The sequence below is a fragment of the Anguilla anguilla genome, chromosome 10 (genome assembly GCF_013347855.1).
Source record: "Anguilla anguilla isolate fAngAng1 chromosome 10, fAngAng1.pri, whole genome shotgun sequence".
NCBI lineage: Eukaryota > Metazoa > Chordata > Actinopteri > Anguilliformes > Anguillidae > Anguilla > Anguilla anguilla.
Window position 1 is genome coordinate 37,510,683 of NC_049210.1, and position 22,331 is coordinate 37,533,013.

Here is a 22,331-nt window from a genome sequence, read left to right on the forward strand (position 1 = left end):
CTGTGTGATATTATTCAGTGACTCAAACAGCTATATTTACAATGAGCATTGAAGAACAACCCCCTCCCCCAACACATACGCACGCATGCAAGAACGCATGCACACACGCACGCACGCCCGCATGCACGCACGCTATTTTAACGCACCACACATTTTACCTCTCAACCTGCCGACAGGGACAAATTTACACTTACTGCCCACTTTAAAGACAGTCTGCCTTTCTTTATTTGGGTGCTTTTGAATCGAGTGGTTGCACTCTAACCCTCTGTTTTTTTCCCCCCTACTTAAATTTCTCCCAAAATGTTCTTTTTCAAATTCTGCAGGGCTGCAATGAGACTATGCCTGTGGGACCAACATGAGTTACACCTGTTCCTTCTCTTCATGCCACAGCTTTAATGTACCGCAGGGTGTGTTTTTCAAATCAGCGCGCTAAATCTGCTGTTGAATGACTACGAGCATACAGAGTGATCTTATTCAGCACAGCAGCTTGAAGGTTCCCACCTGCTAGCATATTGTGTTTGTTACTTTTCTGTGTCACCATTTTTTTAAACGAACATCTACTGTTAGCTCACTATTTATCACTAGTTTACATATAGTGTTTGATTGACAGATTTATTGATGAATTTGAAGTACTCTGACTGAGCTAATTTTACTCAGTAAATGTGCTGATTGGACAAAAAAAGACCCATTTGCACATTTGGCTGATTTATGGAGGCTGAAAAAGTTGCACAAGCAGGCAGGTATTTGAAGTGAACGGCATGCCAAACCTATTGGGCATGGTGACGGCTAGGTAGGCTAATTTGAGCATATACAAATGACTTCACAACAACTGTCTGGCATGAGGCATTCAGTCGCTCTTGCCTCTACAGTGGATTGCCACACACAGTAGATCCTCTGTGTGCATCTAATACTATTGACGGGACCTTTGGTTCATGTTTATAAAATGTACAAGTCCATATTGTAGAAAGAGGTATCCAGAGCCTGTGCAAGCTTTTCCGTTCATAGAAAGAAGATAAAGAGCTGAACGCATGTTAAAAGAGTTAGTTAGCCCCAACAGGGACGAATCCAGAGGTGATTTCATTTCAAACCATTTTAGGTGTAACAGAAACAATAGTACGTTTAAATATCTGTAGTGTTTTTACAAGTCTTCACGTGCAGCTTCCCAGATTACGTGCATACAGCATGCGACTCACGCACAGTATTTGACCGCTTCCCCAGGTCTCACGGCACTGGGTTTTTGGCACAGGCGCTGACCGCGTTCGAGAAAGGCATGCCTCATGTCATCAAGGGAAAACAAGCCCGGGTCACTGCAGAAACGACAAGACTGCAGTCAACTGTTACCCCGTAGGGCGCAAAACGTTGGCACGGCGGATATTGAGTTAGACGGCAGTCCATCACCTAGGTCATTCGTCACGCAGCAAAAGGGCATCGTTTTATTTACTACCAGGGCAGGCGTCCACTTTAAGCTTTCCCTGAGGTAAAAATATAAGCGTGAAGGAAATCCAGTGTAAAACTATACGGAACTAATCTTTCACTGCTGGGAGGGCTGCAGGCGCGCACTGTTTATTCTCTCTCCCCGGAGCAAGTGCGGGCAGGTAGAGATGGGTTCAGAATTAATGGGATGGGAAGTAGGCCTATACTAAAAAACTACTTGGCAAGCGGGGAAAAATTGAAACTGTTTGTTTCTTTAGCCGGGAAGCCGGGGACACGGAAAACAGCGCCGAGGAAAGGCTATCACTCTTCAGATAAGGTAATACGTTAGCACAGGCAGTAACTTCCGCACCTCAACTCTGCCCTGGAGATAGTGACCTAGGCCATTCCGTCCCGCATTCAAATGGAGATGTATGCTCCCGAGGGAAAGACAGATGTGGAAGAAGATAACGGATTTAAAATAGCGCTGTTGTTCAGCCCTGACATACAATAGAGTCATCTCTTTCAGCTCTCAAGCGTTAATGGAAAGCAAATCTTAGTCCCAATCCCAATAATACAGAATGTACCTAAACGACAGCCCATCAATTTATCATGTGGTTATGCGTTGAAAATGATTCAGTAAACCATGCCTGGTTTTGTTCGTGTTGTGACTCGTGAATATTTCTTGGCTAAAATATTTTTGACGAGCATTATGCTGTGTTCACATTTACTCTTTAAATGTGCTTCTTTAGCATACAATGCAAAATACAGAGGATCTTAATTATGTTTGAGATTCTGTAGCCTTATTTAAACAGCCAGCGATTACAACGTCTACACTATTCCGCTGATTCGTGACATGATGGACTTCTACCTTCTACTATTCCGGAGAGCCACTTCACTTACACCCGATGCACTTTTCAACGCGCAGTAACTGAAATATTAATGTAACACGGTAGTTCCCCTGTTAACAGATGTTTTGGCAATAGATCGCTCACCATTGGGTAAGACACCTATTGACATCTTGCGAAAGGAGTCAGAGAACTGTCATTCGGTCCTCAGCATCGGGAGGCAGGTGTCTGTTCATTCCACACTGACAGAAGGGGGAGTCAGTCAAGGGCACCCATTGGCAGTGACCTGTCAGAAGTCAATGGTTTCAATTGACAGGTGGCTCTGTCTATAAACAGGCAACAGGTGTTTCTTTGTTCATCATGAAATGGACTGAGAGGACTGCGCAAAACATTGTTTAAATTAACGGCGAGCGGCCCCTCTTTAGAAAATGTTTAGATCTGGCCGGTGATTAAATGCCTTGCTGATGAGAGCTGTGCTTTCAAACGTTACTTGTCAAGTATTTCCTACCCCGGTGTCCGCTCACAGTTCTCAGATTTGACCCTGAAGTTGAATGCAGAAATATTTTTCGGGTGAGAACTGTGACTGAGAGTCACAGCCGACCGGAATGAAAAAATAAAAACCTGCCGCGCCGCGCTGTGACGCGGCGGAATGCGAGAAACTGAGAGCACATATTTGTAGGGATCATCTGAGTTTTTGTTTTACGGGCCTGCTCTGCAGAGCATATCGACTGCTGCGTCTAATTCTGATCAGCCTTTGCAATAACGCCCCCCGTTGTGACACTTTCCCCGCTCCCATTAAGACTTTTGGGTGACACATTTTAGAATGCAACGACACATGAAAACGACTTTGCGTAGTAGGAAGCGTCTGTGTTCACATACATACGTAGGGTACGTTTTGGACCTAAGGCTGGAAACATACTTGATTTAGATCATGCAAACGCCTACGGAAAATGGCTGCCATGCGTATCCTACCGTCATTCAGTGTCCTTTGTGCATACCCTCAAAAATGAATGCTACGCGTCCGTAAGGTGCAATACCGGCGTAAACCGTGGGGGCAGTATACATTTTATGCCTAGTGATGCGACTGATGCTAGGAAGCCAGGAAGGATGGCGGAATCATTTGAAGAGAAGCCGTGATCTGCCCCCTAGTGGGTGAACCTTTTAAACTTCCAGGCAGAGAAAAAGTAAGCCGATGAGTATGTGAACAATGTCGCCCGGGATGCAACCACTTTACGTGCACGTAGGGCAAGAAGTATGTTTCCAGCCTAAAATGTTTCACCTGAAATTCTTAACGCAACACAAAGTGTGAGCTGCAGTGCCGTGCTTCACAGTGAGGGGCACTATAGCAGGCCACAACAGGATGAAGCCGTCTTCTTCGATTTGTGCTTCCTCCCACTCAGTCTTTCACTACTGTCCGGGATCCACCCCTTTATGACTTGGGTTTATTACCTCCACAGGAACATAAGTACGCACGTTGAGTATGTGTAATCGGGTTGTGGGTTTGAAGTGCATTGGCCCTGCGTTGCCATTTGTGTTCACGCTCTTGTGTAGGGTATGATTTGGGGCCTTTGGATTCAGGCGGCCTGCCTGAGAATTAAATTGTCTAATTGTAAAATTCATCCAGTGTTCTCAGTTACGTTTATTCTGTGCATAGTAAGTGACTTTTCATGTTCAGATTAACCCTATCTCTCGCAGCACTTAAAATAGCATTTTTTCCCTGGCTTGCACTACTCTTAAATAAACTATTGTAAATCTGTGGCAACACACATCAGAGATGTGGATGATGGCGGTATTTGAAGGGCACAAGTGTACCATCAAAAAGCACTCTTCTATCACCTTTGACTTATCGACACATGTATGGCAGTTATTGATCCACAGTGATAGTTGTTCAATGGCAGTTATAATCAATGAAATCATTTATATTTTTATAAATGTATATATTTATAAATATTTTTAAACCAATTGTGTGAAATAATATTAAAATGAGTCAGTTTTTAAGCCAATATAGGCTGAACGTCAGAATTGCTCTGGCCTGAGACAATCTTTCAGCTATTCTGTTTAATGATTAGGCCTTACGTTTTCTAGGTGGGAGGATTATGTAAGGACATAATCAGGACTAAGTCAGAACAAATGCCTGGCTGTAAGAATATACACATCACTAAACCTCTGAATTAGCGAGGGACCTTATGTGTCCTCTGACGGGATGGAGTTGTACAGCGCATCACAGACATGTAACCCCAAAAGTGTGCCAGTCAACTGACTGTAAGGTCTTTATGGGACAGTGACTGCTGTTTCCAGTTATTTTTCAAACTAAAACAATGTGTATGACCTTTGTTTGGTCCTTGTCTACATCTCACAAAAGCTGGAATGAATCTGTCTGAAAGGCAGAATCAATCATGTTCGTCTTTGTTTATACTATTGAACGGATTACCTCACTGTTGTTATTGAAATGCTCAATTGCGATGAATAACCTTCACAACTGTGGAAATAAACAGTGGCTCAGTGCTTCATATCTACTGCATCTAATTTGCACCGTATGTCAAACAATTAATCCTAAGCCCTAGCACAGTAATCGGATCTCTGAATATTGGGCATCATAAATGTATGAGCAATACTGTACTTAAATATAGTGCTGATATTGTACTATCAGAGATAATGGAAAACTGTGTGCATTTGTTTTTAACAGATGTATCATTAAAGGCATATCTCCATCAGACTACCACCTGAATGAGAAAACATGTAGGCCTACTTTTCTAATAGATAAAATGCCACAAATGTTGTGCTTAAAGTTTTTTATTAAATGAAAACATGCCATAATGTGGAGAGGGGTATGACAACAGCACCATATCGAAAGTATTCAAGTTCATGGCAAGTGTTGATTGGCCAAATACTAGAAATTAATTTCAAATATGAAGTATTCTGCTCTGAAAGTTTTAGACTTTTCCTAACTGAAATCTGTTTGTAGTATAGACTATCTGTAAATGACATGGGCCTGTACAAAGGAGCAAATTAATTTAGGGACATGTCAGTAACGACTTCCAGGTGCTTAAAACTAAAACAAACATGGCTCATCAGTGTTACACAGTTCTTGTCGTTTAAACAGCTTTCACTAAAATAAGCAAAGTATTATGCATAAGTAGTCTACATGTTATGTACATTAGTGCAGTAGTCTACATGTACAGCTAAATAGATTATAGACACCTTATATAAGGACACAAATATGTTAACGTAATGAATTACCCATCTTTTTTTGGAAATATATCGTTAATGTAATCAACGTTTCTGTTGCATTTCTAATTTGGAAAAAAAATTCTGCTGCAAAGTGCTTCTTTACTTTGAAGGTGAGCTACCTATGATATATGAGACAGCTAAAAAAATCCGTGCATTCAATGCATGAACTGCACAGCCATGCGCGTTTGCAGAATCTGAAATGTTTCACCTGAGTTCCCACGTAGGCTAACTACTAATTCGATTGTAACTCCTCTGGAGTCTCTTTTTGTAGATAATTTTGGATAGAGTTTCTTTTTTCTTTTTCTTTTTTAAATCTAAGAACTATCCCTACCTTTTACACACAGCAGGATTCATTGCTCTGGGACCTTGGTTCTCTCAGTTATAAATTATTAGCGAGTCAATTGAAATATGCTTTCTCGTGCGTAAAATACCGCACGTGCTGCGTTCTGTCGTGGTTTCTTGGAGTCTGAACTGGTGATGTGACCATTTACACCTTTCGTCTTATCTATACGGATCGATATTAAGCCGGTCTGCTCTTTTCAGAGGAAAATCTGAATGAAAGCGTCCTTCAGAACACAGGCATGCATCAAGCAGTGAGATCATTTGTGTTATAAATATCTCCGTGCCAGCAGAACTACTCCAGCGACTGCAGCCAGGGTTATGCCTGCCAGTGCCGTAACTGTATGTGTGTGCGCAGAGTTGCTCGTGCGTGGAGCACAGGATCAACAACAAAATGCTAGAACTACCCTAGCGCGGTCAGAGTGTCCCGTTTTGGAATAATGAGCGTAACTCTCTGTCTTTTCTTCTTCGTTCATTTGATTAACTTAGTCGACCTGACCAAATCTGAACGCGTCCCGTTTGAAGATCAACTTCTTGAAGAAGCAAGCAATTCAGGACGCAGGACCGGCAGACTTTACTGTAGGGTTGGCATTGGTTTTCATCTTCAGATTCACCCGGATGGCAGAGTGAACGGCAGTCACGCACCCGATCAGTTGAGTAAGTTATTCATTGATGATCTACAGTATACTTTGCAGGAAGTGGTGTAATAAATAGTCTGAGGATAATTTGCGCACAGTAGTTGCGTTTCACTGTGATGTTGTTTTATGTTTTAAAATAACAATAATTGCGGCCTGTGTCATGTGCACATATAAACACTCCATTACCCTTCATCCGCTAATGATGGCCAGGCTATTCTGTGTCACGGGTCATAATACGCATGTCCCCCTCCCCATTTTCTCTGTAGTCAAGCACAGATGAAAGTTATATTATTAAACAAAAGTCATTACTTAACGAAGATTAATATAAGGCGAGACAGACCCTTCCCGTTTTACATGATTAAATTTAAGACCCAAATGATCCAGCGCAGTCTGCGGTGGTATTCGATTGAAAAAATAAAGTTTCTCGCATGTATGCCCGAAATGTGAATTGTTATTTTAATTCGCAATAATGTGTGAATCCATGCTACGTCTGGGTCAAATTTCTCGTTTGTTCAGTTTGGTTCCAGCAGGTATGCACGTAACAGGTGCAACTGCTAGGATCTCAATATTTTGGTTTGGGAATCAGCATGGGTTGTCTTGAGACCAGTGTAATTGAAAATGGTTGCCATTGGCAGTTCAATTAGGGACATTCCAGTATTTATATTTTGTGCTGTCAGCCAAATGGTAATTGGTTGATGTGATGTACGATTAGTTCAAGTCACACACTATTCTTTTTATATTTATTAGAGCACAGTAAAGCAAATTATAGTTGTGACAGTGCTTCATGGGTTTGTTTAAAAACTTGTTTTTATCACAGTTTCCCTCTTATAATTATACAGTCAAAACTGTTGTGTTCTCGGTATGAAATAAAATATTGATGACCACCATGGTTGGCGAGGAAACACTACAACTAATATGTTGTTCATTTTTTCTGATTTTTTGATGTTGGTAAATCTGTGGTTGGCTGTAATCAGTTTGTATATATTTCATGATACTCTATGAAGATAGCTCTATGACAGGGGTCTGAGTTCACCACACTATTTTCTTCAACATGTATTGTGTGCAGAAGTTTTGAACAACTTTTGAACAATTAATGCTTGACCTATGACTCAGTCTACCAGAACCAAACTGCCAATACCTGTAAGAAGCATATTGATAACAGAGGATATTTTCGCTTCTGTGCACAGAAGCAAAATGCCCTTGTATAAGCCTATTGGGCCTAAAGGTATAAGAGATCAGGCTTTAGCTGTGTAACAAAGCACCGCTTTGTTTGTTAGACTCATTGACCACACATTCTGCAGGGTTTGTTTAGCTTTTGTTAAAATCCGAACAGTGGTGGTACATTGGGAGAGCAGTCACATCACTTCCAGACCACAAACACTTAAGTTTTCCACCCTCACACAGTCCCAGACAACTGAATGAAAAAGACAAAAGTGGACAGACAGCTTTTAGTAAATGACCATGCTTGACTGTCATCCTTGGTTTAGAATGTTTACGGATAAAAATACCATCAGGTTGGGTAGTTCTCTGTCCATAGCAAGTATGTAATACATAGTTTCTTAAAAAATTCAATATTCCTTAAATATATCTGTAAAAATTTGTATAAAAAATATAAATTACTGTAGATGTATGTAAAGGTACTGTATGCTCTAAATAATAGTGATTTAAACTACAATTGTTAGCTTTCACAGAACTTCCACAGGTGCCCTTTAAGATGACAGATTGGTGTTTTTTAGTTTTACATTTAAATTTTATTATTAATTACATTTTCTGCTTTATATGTTTGTTGGTGTGTTTGTTTACAATCAAACTGAAGGATGCATTGAGGTTCCCCCTTAGGGCCTTGACGTTTTTAAAGTTTTAAGATATCTGTCTAAAAAATGCTTTATAAATTCATTTAACTAGAGGTACACAATACAAATGCTTCACATATTTTGGTTTTTGCCAGACGTTTGAAATAATTTTAACCTCTTTGAAATAATTAATAATCATTTTACTATTTTTTTCTTTTTTGCATTTGTTGTTTAAAATATCATATATAATTTCCTTTATGGATAAGCTGCAAATTCAGGTAACTGGAAAATCATTTTACAGGGAATTAAGAAATACTCTTGTCTCCTATGCTCACCCAATGGCAGGTGACATTACTGAGATGACATGAATCACTACAGCATTAAACATTGTGTTTTTGCAGGTGTTCTGGAGCTCTTTGCAGTTTCCCAGGGGATTGTGGGAATTCGAGGAGTTTTTAGCAACAGATTTCTTGCCATGAACAAAAGAGGGAGGTTACATGCCATTGTGAGTATAAACACTATAAACCACTGCTGTCTCAAGAAAAAATAGCAATTACAACAATAAGCACATTTTTTTATAATACTCTGTTGTCAGAAATAATTAAAACACAGAGAATCTCTATCCATAATTTGTGCTCTGTGCATTTTAATTATCAGACATGGTGCATCCTGAACATTGATAAATATTTTGCCACTTTGAAAGCCTTCGTTTCTACACCACACACACCACCAATCCACACAGGAAGGCCAGGTCATAGGAAGTCTCTGTTTGATAGAAGCAGCAGTCTATTAGCATGTGTTAATGGGAAACACAGATTATAAAGAGCCTGGGTTAGCTGATAATATGCAGAGGAGAAAAAAAATCAATATGTTAAGTAAACAAAGCACAGGCCGCTGCAGACTCAGAGCTTTGACAGTCGATATCACCTTCAGCATCACCATTGTGCACCATCTGACTCCACATTTCACAGAAAGGCTGAATGGAATGATTTGAGCGGTTAAGTTTGTATCTTAGCATTTTATGCTTGAATATTTCATTAATGTAGGAACTCTTTACACATGTCTCCTTAAAAGAGATTCCCTACCAGTTTCATTTCAAACTGTACTGTGTTCTTCATACCCCTGAACTTAGCACAATGTTTGTATAAGAAAACAAATTCAGAGGGAACAAACTATGGCCATGTTTGGAGAAATGGTAGAGTAAGAAGTGTAAAGATGAGAAAAGTGTTGAGAGAGAGAGAGCAAGAGAGAGAGAGAGAGAGAGAGAGAGAGAGCGAGAGAGAAAACAAAGTCTAAATCAGAGGATGAGCTGTTGAGACTGTGCAGACATAAGCAATAATTAGGGCAGCTGCACGGGATCTGTCAGCATTGAATTAGGTTTGATTTTCCTCAACACGGCTACAGTTGCACAGGCTTATTTAATGGTGCTGTCAGCGTGGGACTTAAACCCGGGGCCTCGCACTTCACAGACGGGCTCTGGCCTTACCAGAACTATCGAATGACACACTTGTCTCGTGTTGTTGCGCCGTCTGTCATACTTAATATTTAGATGTTTTCATAGCGACAATTTATTGCTAGAATAATGGACAAGGAGACAGATGAGCATTACGGTGTGTGAGCTACCCAGCAAGCCATTACAAGCACAATCTGTAAAAAGGTCAAAGGGTCGCCTGGATTTATCCAACAAACAATCCACGGAAGAAGAAGGGGAATCGGCAACCGTACAATGTAACAAAATCAATTCTCATTGGCCTTCCCAAATAAGGCCTTGGCTGAATCAATTTATTTAGGTTAGTTGGTTTTAATTAAGCAAATAAGAATCGTCTTAATGCAAGGGAAGCGCAGAGGAAACCTGGTCTTGTGCTCCCTTTGAATACAATATGTTATGGAATATACTTTATAGTGCAGAAATGTTATCTTTTAAGTACAATTCTCATAAACTGATTGCATAACCTGCATAATAAGAAACCACTGTCATCTGGAGGATTATGGGTAACAACTGTTTGAAAGACAGACCTATCTCCTGTTAGGACTGAAGCAGGTGAAACAGCTGTGCAAGTATTATGATTCTGACAATAAAATGTCTTGTGTAAACACTGACAGGACATAGCCTCCTTTGCTCTGTTAAACCACACCCAGAATCACTGTGTGTCAAGCTGAAAACGCATACAATTAACAGTAACAGTGAACCATGTTTTGGATGCTAAATAAATGATTAGCTACAGTATTATCACACTATTTCATTATTTATAATATGTACAAAGTACATGTAAACGTGTGTCATAGTTTTGATCATTATGATGTATGGGCAGACCTGAAAATTTCCTCGACTAATCCATGGAATGTTAAGATTATAATGTAAAAATAATACCCAGAGGGCAATTCAAATGTAATTTGAATTAGACAAACACTTAAGTTTGTATATATAGGCCTCTGGAGCTATCACAGCTTACATGGTGACTGGCATGTTTAGAAAATATTGTAATGGCATAATTTTCTGCTCTGCTCCGCTGTTTAAGAAAGCAAAACTGTTGTATTATTACAAAATGCAATTTGGGGTTATATAAGGCAAAGATATTGAGCAAACCAGCAACCCCGAATGCATTTTATGGTTTCCCACCAAAATTATTTTTAGTAGTTTAGGAGAGGTCCTTTGAATATGGATCTCGAATATGGAACTTCTTTGTTGTTGTTATTTCTAACAGAACAACAGTTTACTATACTGCAATTATACGGTACTGATATTCGATACAGGCAATTTAGTGTACTGCATAACATTTATCTACAGTGATTTCTTTTAAATAGACAGGGTGTTTTTCTGACAAAATATAGAACAGTTTTTTTTTATTACTTTGAACCAGGTGAAAATTTGATTATTAATCTAATTGCTCTTGGAAAATAAAACAAATGAAAGCATTAAAGTAATAATTTGTGTGCTTCATACACTAGTCTCAGTGTTAGGGTCTGCTCTGCATACCTTGTGGACATGTGTGTGTGTGTGCACGCGCTTAAATTATTTCACAACAATTTAAGAAACTAGAGCCTTCTTGTTCCTAGGTTGTACAGTAAATCAAGAACTCAAGCGTAGACAAAAGTCAATCCCAGTCACACTGCCCTTGTGGCATAAATTGGGAAATTATTGCCAAAAAGAAGCATCTGCCTTTCTTTCCTGTGCCCTGGTTGGATAAAGTTATTTAACGGGCTAATGAGTTTCAGGCAGTACAAAGGGACGCCCTGCTCCTGTCAGTCTTGGCTGCTCTTTGATAGGAAAGTCATTTTGATGACTTTGAGCTCGGCCACAGATAAAAGTAAGTCTGGCAATTATTTTGTAACCCCTCAACAGTTCGCTCAGTCGGCTCATGACTATTATCTGCGCATTGCTTTTCATTAAGCCTGCAGATACGGTAACCCAATCAAACCACAAAGTGGCCTGCTTCTGCCAGCTGCTAATACAATTCTGTACAGTGTAAGCATGTAGTAATTATGGATTGTAGGGGTACATTGTTAAGGCTTTATATTACGGTTTTAACTCATTCTATTTTTCTCTCTGTGTATTACAAAGGAAACGTGCACCGTACATGGTAATCACATACCTTCAGATCATGATGATAAAAAGTGTGTGGGACGTGTGGAATGGAATATTTATTTTGGATTTAATATGCAATCTATAAAATGTTTCATTTGATTAGATCATGCCTGAAACATTTGTTCCCTATTATCTATTAATTCATATTTTATATATTAGGACAAGTTATCAGTACCATTGATTTAGTGATTTTGCTTATTATAATGCTGCAGTTGGTGTGCAAAAGCCAATTTAATTTGTCTAATTTTAATCTAATATCCATTCAAAAGCGACCTCTTTTGTGAACAAGCTTTTTGAAAAATATCTCTGTGGGGATAACCAGTGGAAATACCTTTTTCATGTTTCACCTTACAGGCAAATGGGTAGTTTATGCTTTTTATCTTTTTATAATAACACTGGTTTCAGGTGGACTGAAGATAACATGTTAGCTACTGCAGTATTGGATTATCATTTAGCATAGCACGCTCTTGGACACTTACTATGCAGTCAATCATATAGTATATATGGGACGTTATAGACATGAATGTTCATTTCCTAGTTGCAGGGGACCACATTTCTTTCTAAACATTTGGGAGTATAAGACAGTGAATTACAGGGATTTCTGACCCACAAGTTAGTTGGTTCCTCCAAAAAATTCAGATCACCAAGTGTCAAATGTACAGCGAGAAGAGCCCCATGGATAGGATAAAATCAGACAACGCATTATGGAGCCGAATGGTGATCTTTAAATGGCGTCTGCATTGGTATTAACAGCAAAAGGAGGGCTGGTGAAGTTCGTTATGTAGAATGTTCACATAGTGATTGATGGCGCATGGACGACCCACTAATCTCGGGAAGAAGGTCCTCGCCCAAACAGATGAGCACAGGCTCAGGGTATTGGATTGCAAGATAAAGCTTTGTGTATGGCTCCTCCGGGCGGTGTTATTTCCTGTCATCTTGAATTTGTGGTACTTAGTGAGTTTCATAATTAACTCAGCGCGATGGATACAAGTCTCACCGATTGTCTCACATGTTGAAATACTCTCGGTGACTCAGTCTTAATCATGGATTACACAAACCCGCACTCTCCGACCGAGAAATGCTTTAACCGCTCGCTAGGGAGCTATCTCGTTCCTGCACGGTTTTATTGGTCCCTACCATGCAACCACCAGATGAGTGAAGTCCCAAATGCTGAAACGTCTCACGTGATTGTGTTTTAACTTCCCCCCCCCCCCTCGACATTGTCTGAAATATTTGTTTTCATTTGCCGGCAAATTGATGTCACCGCGGCAGAATGCGTCATCTCGCGATGCGTGTTTGATGAGAAACTTCCTGAAAAGGGATACTGATGATTGTTATTCCTCGGGCATAAAGGCACTTATCTAATTAGAGACCTGTGGGAGAAAAATAGCCGAGGCAACGTGGTAGTAAGCAAACAGATTCCCAGCTGGAAGCCAGCTGACGCTGGGCCGGTGTTATTGCAAAGACCCAGTGCTGTTCACCTTATGTCACTTATTATGGTATCAAATGAAGTCAGAGGTTTTAAACTGAGTGCAACTGTTGGCGTCATACCCAAGCTTTGGATTCCAATTTGCTGCATGTCAAACTTGTCGGAGCCAACTACTGTACGGGTGCTCAGATCCTGCCATGCTTGTGTTATTGTTTCTGTGCCCGTTGCTCGAGAGTGCCCCCAGCCCATATGTGAGTCACCGCCCCAAAATTAGGGCTCCGCGCTGTTACTCCTCTGTTTGCTTTTTAGGAGAAGTTCACAGACGACTGCAAGTTCAGGGAGAGGTTTCAGGAGAACAGCTACAACACGTACGCCTCGGTGACCCACAGGAACCACCGGACGGGGCGCGAGTGGTTCGTGGCCCTCAACAAGAGGGGCAAGGCCAAGATGGGCTCCAGCCCGCGCGTCAAGTCTCAGCACGTCTCCACTCACTTCCTGCCCCGGTTCGGCTCGCAGGACAGGGCCGAGAGGGGCTTCACCATCACGGAGAAGAGCAAGGAGAAGAAAAAGGACACCCCGCCGCCACCGCCAAAAGCCGACATCAACGTCAGGCAGAAGAGCACCCAAACCGTCAAATACTGGCCCAAGTTTAGGTTCGGATAGAAGGACCACTGGAGGCCAGAGCAAGGAGAGAGTGGACTTGCAGGATCTGTTGTTACCCTTTTGAAGGGTCTTCTCTTTTAGCACAAAGTACAACATGTTCTTCCAGTATTTAAGCATTCCAATCAGCAATTAAACATGCTAAGAAAAGGGCTGCAAACATATCACATTGAAAGTGCTGTTAGTATAAAACAAAACTGAGGGACATTTTTCAGGTGACTGCACCAAGCATTTGAAAAAAAAAATCTCTGTAACAGGCCACTGGCTTTTTTCTGTGCTTGTCAGTGTTGACAAACACGTAACCGCTATATTAATTTTTTAGATATTTATTGACTTATCCAGAGTTTAAATGAATTTTTTGAGTGAGTTTGAGTAACTTAGCTTCTGACAATGTTCCACCTTACCTCCAAAACATAAACTGATGCACTTTTCTTTTGCTTTTAACCTAAAGCCAAATTTATCCAAGCAAAATGCCTATTGTCCTTGCAATGCTGTTTTAACAAATATGAGAGGAAACCACCCTTTAATCTCATCAGCTGACCTTATTTTCCATATCATGTGTCTGTTTGAGTTGCTGACAGACAATCCACATTGTTTTTTATGCTGTATTTTAAACAGTCCAGTAAGCAGTTTCCCTGTTATTAGTTTGCCACAATATTCGGGACTCATTCATCACTTTTTTTATGGGGGAAAAGTCCAGCGATCATCAAAGGTATTGTGCATTTGAACTGGGGAAAAAAAACAAAGTTGGAAAGATACCCGAGCATTTGTTTCTCAGAAATCCCATCCCTCCATCCGTGCCCACCCACAGCCCCCTGTATAAAGACCATTGGTGGGATTGGAATGCGGCAGAATTTGGAAAAAAAAAAAACCTCCAGGCACAGGTTTGCTGTCCCGGAACAGCTGGGGTTCAGGGAACAACCTGCCTGTCAAAACTATCATTTCAGCAGCCGGCTGTCGCAAAAATCCCCGCCACAACCCTGAGGTATGAGGTATGCCCCCTGGGGATGCTCCACGGGGATAAAGATGCCTCCGTATTCTACACCATTTTCTTTCTTTTTTTGGAGGGGTAACTGAAGCCATAGGTGTATCGGATGGCCCAACAGCTGGGCTGTGTCTTGCTATAACAAATGCTGCTGTTATTTAGGAGGTGCAAGCCCCGCCCCCTGGAACCTGGGTGGGAGGGCAAGATTTGTGTAGCATTTACAGGTGGAAAATAAAAGACCTGAAAACATGCTGTTGCTCCAAAGGTCTTGTGTCTTATAAAGGGCAGCTTTTTAAGATGGAGTGAATTATCAGAATTCAGTATTGTTATTATTGTAAGAGACATTAATGAAAAGGAAATGAGAAATGTGTAAATCCAGCTATTGCAGTAAATAAGGCGCTAGGTACTGTTTATTTTTTTTCTTCACACCAAGGCAGACAATTCATGACTTTGCTTTCTCAATACTGTGTAGAGGACATGTCATCAGCTCATGGTATAAACCTCCCAAAGATATTTTTTATTGTTTATTTTATTCTGTTTTGTAAAACTGCAAAGCATTTGAATGTGACTGAATTTTAGAACAAATGATTATTTGCAAAATGTGTACTGTACATCTTACCATTTACATGTACAGATGAATAAATATGTATGATAGCGCTTAATGGTGAAGACAAAGACCTTAATAAAAACGGTTGTGGTTTTCATAAACATTTAATTTGGAAATAATTTGCCACCGTAAATGGAGTTGTCAGTACGAGTATGCTGTTATACAATCAGACGCGTGTGTGCGTTAATTCCAGCTGCATTCTAAAAACAGAATTTGTGTGTTATGTTCACAACAACAACAACAACAACAGTAACAACAATGATATCAATAATATTAACAAAAACCAAACAGGTAAAAGCTTTCACATTAGAAATCCAATGGTAACATTGGAGAGAACTGCATAGGGCAGATCAATAGCATAACCACGATGGCCACTGACTTGATTTCCTTGCTTTCCAAAATCCCCACCAGGACCCCAGCCTAGGGGGAAAATTGGGGAACACCACCCCAAATAACACTAATTGATTAACGTAAAACAGGTGGTGCAGAGGAACCTGCTCCAAGAGTGAGGTCACGAGAGACGTTCGTATCCGTAAAGCAGGACTCGGCACTTGGAACGCTCCACTAGTCACCAGCGACCGGGAACCGGAATAACAATCAACTGTCCAGAGAGAATGGATCTGCATCCCTCCCAAAGCCTCTCATCACGTCCACATCCCCCAGATTTTCATACGGAGGAAGGAAGCACCCTGCCCATAGTGCAGAGGAAGGCCCTTTGACCCGGATCAAGGGAGGTCCCAATAGGGATTCTGATTTTTGCTGCTGGGACGGTCCCAGTGCTGCAATCTCAGTTTGGTCAGGTGTAATAAATACATACAAACACATGATTAGAACAGACTATTTAGCTTGTCTTGGCTTTTTATTTGTAAAGGCAAAAAATGGATGAAAGCATTTAAAGACGTAAAACCCAGGACAAAGGCAAATTGCAGATGTGTACATTTTAATGCAACCTGCCTTTGGCTAGTTTCAGTATTTTTTTACACTGATTGGGGTATTACGTGTGAAGCTTGTGAGAAGTCTAATAAGGGGAGTCCCATTTTTAAAAGCAAAAAAGCACTGCAGAAGATTTTTTTCCTTTTATACCCCTTAAATTTAGAACAATTTGCAAAAAACTTTCAAAACCTAATATTGAATCTTATTGATTCTGATTGTAACTGCTTTAGTGTTTTAATTATTTGTTTTAATGTATTATTACTACTTTATTCATTTTTATTTATTTATTTATTTTTTGTAATGTATGTGAATGAATGGCCTGTATTTAACAGAAGGTCACTTAATAGGAATGATTTATTTGCAACTCACCTGTATTTTTCACTAACCAAATTGCTTGTGTGTAGTATCTGCAGTTAATGAACACTCTTATATTCCTTGATGCTCATCCTTATGAAGTTATTTCTGTTTGAAATGAGTTTAATCCATTAGGCTCAAAAGGCATGCTGTATGTAATGCCTCCTCTCTTTTTACACCAACCCAATCAGTGAACCTCATTGTCATCTTTTATAAGTGGTATGGATATTTAAAAAATAATCTTCCATTCAGAAAACATTTCCAATTATGTTTAACATGCCACCATTTACAAAGACAATATGGAGACTAAGCATGAATTTTTATGTCGCATTCCTCCTAATTAAGGAATTAATCGGAATGTTTAATTGTGTCTTTAGAGCTGAGGAAACACAGGGAATTGAAATTCCAAGTGGTGTTCTATATTTTACCAGACACAGACAATTACTGTTAATAAAGATTCAGCAAAGCATACTGAGAAGTGATTAATTGAACAAACAATTGGCCTTGCCCCCATAGCCCAATCTAATCCAGCTGGCCCAATGGCAGCATGTGATTGGTTCTTTATCACATTGTAATGAGCCTGCACTGGTTTTAAAGAAGTTATGGGGAAATAATGTAAGACAGAGCTCCCAGAACAGAGAAGAACAAGTTGACCATTTATCACAATGTTAGAGGGCGTGATGTGTAATAGAGTAAGGGGGTCATGTGGCTAAATAATGTGACAGCCCATATAGCATAGTCACCCTAAAAGACCAAATGTCTGTACTGTATATTTTGAAAGTACAGGTGATTGCATTTGTAATTAATTCTCCTGGCAACTACCACATGTTGTAGGGTGTCCTGTTGAGGTGATTGTGCTTCTTCTGGCACAATGAGTGCCTGACCTTCCCAGAAGAGTGAAGGTTGCTATAGCAGCAAAGGGTGGACCAACTACATATTATTGTCCATAATTTCGGATGAGATTTTGGATGCCACATACTTTCAGCAATATGGTGTATTTAATATAATCTCTGGGTATGTAAGCCTTTTTTCTAATACCTCAGCTTGCATTTGTTTAATATTTACATTTTTTTTAAATGCAAGTGAACTGATCAGATTTTGTAAAGTCAAATATGACAGTTTATTATTACTAGGGCAATAGTATTGCAAAAAAACAGTTCACTTCTCTGCACTTCTCTTCCTTGGTATTCTGTGTACTATCTTTATGAAATCACGCAGATGGTTAATTCAGAAGTAGTCTCTTAGCGAGAAAAAGGAAGCTCGGTCCTGAATTCTGCACAAGGACAAGGAAATTTGATTAAAAATGTATGTCTGTGGTGAATAATAAAGCGTGTTTTAATGTCTTGATAGGACAATACACGATAAGCTCCAGAAGCGGCAAAGTTTGCGTGACTGAGTCAGCTGTCTTCCTCTTCTGTGGATCTGAATGTGACAATGGCTTAGTTCCCACGTGCCTAGTGGATAATGTATTATGTTGCAAAAACAGAACACAGCTTACAATTTTTCCATACGCAAGATGAATAAAAAATGCAGTTCAATCTAAGACTTGGTAAGTATTGTACAAGATTAAAGATTACAATTTTTGTCCTAAAACAAAAAGGAAATGAGATTAACACATTACTTTGGTTGCATGATATTTTCCATTTTCAAAATGACTTTATTGTGCTATTGTAATGTATTATAAACATTTTTTACATTAGAATTAGTATGCTCAGTTAAAGACATTCTAATTACATATTTGTGATCTTACACCACAAAGGGGTTAAGGACAGTGGCTACTGCTGAATTGTGTAATTATGGTAAAAAGAGCTACTGTCATCATTTTATGGGACATGCTTCCTTGACGAATGGCTTTGAGTTCAGGGGGGACACTTTTTTGAGGTTGCCATCACAGTCATGCAGCGATGTGAAACCCCACATTGTTTATGTTACTCTGAGCAGACTATGCACTGCCATTGTACCCTTGAGCAAGTTACTTAACCTGCATTGCTTCCGTATATATCCAGCTGTATAAATGGATGCAATGTAAATGCTATGTAAAAGTTGTGTAAGGCACCCTGGATAAGAGCATCTGCTAAATGCCTGTAATGTAATGTAATGCAACTATATGCAAAATTTTCCCAATTGCTTTTGTCATAGTCTTTTAAAGACAACAAATTTACCAGACTGGATAGTTTCTTTTTGGCTGGCTTTCAGAAATGAAAAGGGTCATTTCAGTGGCTTGGTCGCTGACCTACAGCTATGCGTTTTGGCTGACTGCTTGTGTCCTTTTAAAAACAAGCTGATTTGTGCAGTGAAATATATTGATATTTGGGAAAGAAAACATATTTAATTCTAAAATGGTGTTTTTATAATCTTTGCTATTGTTTGAGCTGTTGAGCCAAAGTACACATGAAATGTGTTTAATCTCAGTTTAATTTGTTCGCTGATAGGACACTTCAACATCAAAAGACTTTATATGAGCCATGTGATTAATAGAATTACATTTTTGTCCAGCTTATGAATTCAGTATCCCAAAATAAAATATTCTACACCCAGGGGAAATTTCTTAAAACTCATAAACTACACACAAGTCCATTAATATCCCTTTGTGCAATAAAACAACCCTCGATACCATTTTTGTAACATTTACCATGCTCCATATGTCTATACATTGTACGGTCAATTTCTATCACACTCAACACACAATCGTTATTCCTTTTGAATAGTCAGTCTGATATATTCAGATGCTTTATATTTTGGAGGTGACTCAATTCAAGTAGATTACAGAATATATTTTGGTGATGCGTAAAGTGAAAATATTGTGTGTCATATAAATGCAGCAGCACAGCAAGAAATATTCATATAGTTGAACATGCATAGAACTATGTTGGCCAGAACTACATCGGAGGGCAGTCACCTTTGGGTGTGATGGTTCAACCAAGATAAATGGGTAAGCTAGGGTACCGTTTAGGTCAGTGTTGCCCACCAAAGCTCACCCCTCCCTATGCGGTCATATTACTTTATTTCCCTCTTACTGTATCTGGCTTTGTGTAATAGTTTATGGAATGGACCAGGTGCTGGTGGTCAATACCATATAGCACACAGCCTGTAGCAAGTGTCATAGCGTAATACATCGTTACATTCCTCTGCTTGAAACTGTAAAAATTGAGAAAGCACATTCAAGTCAAAACAAGTGAGAATAATTATTTTCTGCTTTTTAAATACAGTTTTTTTCTTTTTTGTTACAGTTCATTATTTTGGAAGTAGACACCTCATTACTTAAAATGACCGTTTCAAAAACTGCTACTCCCATGAGAAGACCCAATCGATAATGGATGACTTATTTCTGACAATTAAGACACTGTATATTAGATGACAATGCATTTACATCATAAAGGAGATTGGAAAAAAAAAAGTATGACCGATACACAAAAAAAGTTGAGATGATCATGTGAAGGCAGAACGTGTTACACAGCGCCATCTGTCAGATTTCACATTTATCGTCTGAAATGAAGAAAATGCATTAGTTAAGTTTTGTGCCATATTTTTTTTTACTGCACAATCATATATAATACATTAGTAGCAATCAAGATGATGGCTGTTCATCATTTATATTTTAAGTTATGCACATCCATGGTTATGAATATAGTTCTAGTAAAAGAGTGTGATCAGCTTACAATTTGCCATTTTCCCTTGATTTATTAATCTAAAGTTTGAAATGATTAATTTACTCCAAAATGTGTGGTCCTGTCAATCACCTGAAGTATCATGGAGTGCACTACACATGCTATGTAGAGTGGCTTTGCCATCAGGGCAATTAATGTTGTCATCCAGAAATCTAAACTGAGAGATACTCAGAACAATGAAGCCTGATAATGTTTGATACAGCCACTAGGGGGCAACCCCCATCAAGGAATGCTAAATTAGAAAATTATGACAATATTCTGTGCGACTATGCAAACCTGGCATTTGAGTACCCAAGGCCAACATTTTCTGTAATGAAAAAACTGTATTGGATACATTTTAATGTGCGTTAGATCAATCGTGTCTTTACATCTTAAGAGTTGAAGTAGGGCTTTCCTTTTCAAAGTTTGGTTGCTATGGAAACCGGTTTAGAGGGCTCGTACACAACAACATGGAGGAAGACAAATCATCCGCTGTTCTGGATAGCAGTGTCTCCAAATTTCAGAGTTATGAGGATTACCTTAGTTCCAAGCTCACCCCCTTGGATTTACATTATCTGGAGGTAATCTTTCAAGTCATGTCACTGTTATTTAATTTTAGCAGAGCAAAGGTTAGCTGGACTAACTAGCTCGCTGCGCTCTGTATGAGACTCTAGCGAATTTACATTCTATTGAAGATGTAGCTATAGTCTAACGTTATCCAGGTCATCTAATTAAAAAAACACCACTTCTAATAGCAGGTTTTCGTTAAATTAGATGCTTAACAGTTAGGGATCATGATTTGCTCTCAAGTCATGTATCATAGCTCCATACAGTGGGCTATAGGCTATTTACTAACGGTAGTTACGCACGTGCGCTGTGAATTGTTACATTTTCCTGCAGATTTAATGCTTGTGCTTTAGTTAATCACAATATGCTATACTATTGCAGCAAGCGCTTATAAGACCACACCTCTCGTTGTACTGTATTTCTGTAGGTGAAAACTTCTTGTGTATTTCCGCTGCACAATATAAAAAAATTCTGCACTGGTTATTTATTGCCCTGCAGACTTGAGTTCATCGTTGGAGTTAGGCTATATGCACATTATACTTCCGTGCCAAAAGGATACGAATGTTCGCTTGTGTTTTGTTTTCTTATATCCTCCTAAGACCTGGAAATTCATTTTAGTCTCTTGTAGGGACATATACAAACAAAATAAATAATATTAAAACAGCATGTTTTTGTCATCCAAGACTTGTGCATTATGTAATAAATAAAGCACTTAGGGTGATATTAGAAGTAACACAGATTAATGTTGCTCGCTGACGAAGTCAGATTCTAGGGGAAATTGTTCTCTGGAATCTTGCCAGAACACCCGCACAGTGAGCATCTCAGCGCTTTTGTACAAGAAGACGTCTTTCACTGGACACTGCTAAAAACTCTTGCTTTTCACTGAATCCAGATTCGACAAGAGAATCTCTCATTGTCTATAAAGGCACCCACAATTCATGTTGTTAACAGCGGCCACTGATTAGTACTTGATTAGCATATCTCTATTACCTGACATATGCTTATGTTTATGTTATCTTGTTTATTGTGCTATCTTTCTGGTATTGCTGTCTGACTCCTTTCTTTTATGGGCCCCGGTAGGAACGCCAATAATATGTTTCCCTCATCACTGCTTGCTTACATGGGATTTATTAATGTGATGAAGTCTATAAACAATGCAATCTGTAGGTCAGCGGAGTTATCCAAAATAATGCACTCAATATGTGTCTTGTTAACAGTGTGTATCCTCAAGGGAGTTCCACGAGCACATTTTACGGGTCAGCTTTCATTATAGAGGCCTGCAGAGAATGCTCATATTGGATTAC

General features: G+C 39.4%; 2 protein-coding genes across 4 annotated transcripts in view; both read left to right on the forward strand.

Moving 5' to 3' along the window:
* The first annotated feature begins 1,690 nt into the window (after positions 1-1,690).
* On the forward strand, positions 1,691-14,670 carry fgf5 (fibroblast growth factor 5). Of its 3 annotated transcripts, none has more exons than XM_035379939.1 (3): positions 1,691-1,750; positions 8,661-8,764; positions 13,584-14,670. In XM_035379939.1, the coding sequence occupies exons 2-3, from the start codon at positions 8,735-8,737 to the stop codon at positions 13,935-13,937; spliced, it is 384 nt and encodes a 127-aa protein (XP_035235830.1). In that variant the 5' UTR covers positions 1,691-1,750; positions 8,661-8,734; the 3' UTR covers positions 13,938-14,670. The 3 variants fall into 3 exon arrangements, with proteins under 3 accessions (XP_035235830.1, XP_035235829.1, XP_035235831.1); XM_035379938.1 differs by lacking the exon at positions 1,691-1,750 and adding an exon at positions 6,203-6,485; XM_035379940.1 differs by lacking the exon at positions 1,691-1,750 and adding an exon at positions 6,400-6,480.
* A 5,071-nt stretch (positions 14,671-19,741) lies between these two features.
* Positions 19,742-22,331, forward strand: part of cfap299 (cilia and flagella associated protein 299) — a 75,096-nt gene continuing 72,506 nt past the window's right edge. Inside the window, exons 1-2 of the mRNA XM_035435616.1 lie at positions 19,742-19,745; positions 20,833-21,041. Of these exons, the coding sequence (XP_035291507.1) occupies positions 19,742-19,745; positions 20,833-21,041 (213 nt within the window). The remainder of the gene's footprint in view (positions 19,746-20,832; positions 21,042-22,331) is intronic.